The sequence below is a fragment of the Morone saxatilis genome, unplaced genomic scaffold (genome assembly GCF_004916995.1).
Source record: "Morone saxatilis isolate NCDOM2014 unplaced genomic scaffold, NCSU_SB_2.0 Contig12, whole genome shotgun sequence".
In the NCBI taxonomy this organism is placed as follows: domain Eukaryota; kingdom Metazoa; phylum Chordata; class Actinopteri; family Moronidae; genus Morone; species Morone saxatilis.
The window spans coordinates 22520287-22522434 of NW_023339674.1; the positions used below are offsets into that span (position 1 = coordinate 22520287).

At 36.3% G+C, this 2148-nt stretch overlaps 1 protein-coding gene across 1 annotated transcript in view; it reads right to left on the minus strand.

Moving 5' to 3' along the window:
• gabra5 (gamma-aminobutyric acid type A receptor subunit alpha5) overlaps nt 1-2148 on the minus strand; it is a 22466-nt gene that overhangs the window by 17922 nt on the left and 2396 nt on the right. The window contains exons 4-5 of the mRNA XM_035654064.1: nt 1331-1398; nt 313-533 (exon numbers count right to left, since the gene is read on the minus strand). Of these exons, the coding sequence (XP_035509957.1) occupies nt 313-533; nt 1331-1398 (289 nt within the window). The remainder of the gene's footprint in view (nt 1-312; nt 534-1330; nt 1399-2148) is intronic.

Below are 2148 nucleotides of genomic sequence, written 5' to 3' on the forward strand. Positions count from 1 at the left end.
TTTCGAGTTCCTCTGACCTCCAGTTTACAGCGTGAGGACAACATGATGATGCATCAATGCACCACTGAGACATGTAGTATAAGTGTGTGGGCTGTATTAGAGCAGCAGGGGTCTTAAAAATGATTAACAAACAAGTATTACAGGCTGATGGATGTTTCAGTCATCTCTCCACTTCTAATTGGATTACACAACATTTCTAAACCACACTCATCAGCTCTTGTGAGTCAGTGTTTTAGTTGTAAGACTGAAGAGAACATGTTTATCCTACTGCGGTCCAAAGCAGTGTTAAAGGTCAACCATGGGAGAGCTCACCTCATGGTGTACAGCAGAGTCCCATCATCTTTCAGCCGCAGTAGCTTGTTAGGGGTAGTCATATTATGTGCGATGGATTTCTTCCCATTGAGGAAGAAGGTGTCCGGAGTCCAGATGTTACTGGCCAGAAGATTATTCAAGGGAAGCATCTCCATCGGGCCTTTAAAGCAAAGTCTTTCATCTTTCCAGCTTTGACGGAAGAACACATCAATAGTGTATTCCTACAGAAAAAAACACAATTCACACATGTTAAAAAGAAAACACACATTAAGTTACTACTGTACATGTATATGGGGGGTAATGTGATAAAAGGTAGAGGACTGCAGGTGTTTCTATACATGGAGCCTCATTTAAGGAGAAAATAACTTATTATGGATATAATCAGTATATACTATATTATATATACACAGTATGTCATAACTGACTGCACCTTAATGTTCTACACTAATTTTTTTGGTTTTGTTAATGCTGATAATTATAATAATTATGAAATGAATCAGATATGACACAATTGGATTAAATGTGGGTGCAATTTATGAAGGTGAAATATGTAAAGTTCTTGTTATAACCCGGTAGGTCAGACAATCCGTTGACATCCTTTTTAAACAAAATTGTATTGTGTTTTTTTTCATAGGAGATACAATGTGCAAGCCGAGCCTTCAGCCGTGGTGACAGGCTATAGATTTGATACGACTGAAAGATGGCGGCTCCCCCCTTGGTGTCAGACTTTCAAGATAAATCAGGAAATCAATATAATCAAGTCAGTTCGTGAGGAAATATTTTCAGATTATGTCTGATAATGAAAATTCACTACGATACACGTATCTGAGTGTTTTTATTTGCCGATACGACTTAATATCATATATTGTCCCATCCCTACTCAGTATATTTCAATAGGATTTTAGGATATTCATTGATACAGAATGGGTTGTTTTATGTGATAAAATTACGGCTGGATAAAATATCTCAAATGACTTCAAGACGTTGAAAACGTGACTTAATAAAAGGAGCTTCTTACCATTTCAGTGTCAGAGACTGGACCGAAGCTTGTGACAAAGATGTTGGTTTTGATCTCTGTCACCTTTTCTGTAAGAAGAGAATAGATAAAGAATGTCGTGAGCCTTTACAATGCATTCATATTTTGCATTATTATTCAGAACATCATCTGTTCTACGTATGAAGGCCTAATGCAGGTTTTTGCTTTCTGTGACATTACAGAAATGAAAAGAGAATAATAAAAAAGGAAGAAGCACTCTGCACGTTGAGACTGAACTGTGTGAAAAATTCAGCGAGACTGATCGCAGATTGTACAGACATACAGGGATTACTGTTTGCTTTCTACAAAGTGCTTATGATTACTTCAGACCCATAAGAAAGATTGCTGAATATGTGGCGGGTTAAGAACAAAAAAATCACTCATTGGAAAGAAACAGTCACCTCTGGACAAGCAGTTATAGAAAGCAAGAATGAGCTTACAGCATTGTAACAGTTTCAGTAAAGTTACACACCAAAGTCAATATTCTTCACATTTTAATTAAAGCCCTTGTATGTAAGGTTGGAAAAGTTCTGACTTTAGAGTCAGAACTCTAGTTAGTAGTAATATAAAAAAAATACAGTGGCATTACGTTTTAAGGAAAAAACTAAAAACTTTTCTAATGAAACGTGAGATTTTTTTTACCCAATACATGAAATACATAGAGGACATTTTTAATTCAACTAAACAGCCTAACTTTATGATTAGACATATGTTGTTAGGTATTTAGAAAGAAACCTGATTTCATTGTAATGTTACTCAGCACACTCCAGATGCATGCAGCATGTCAAAACCAGGCCTGA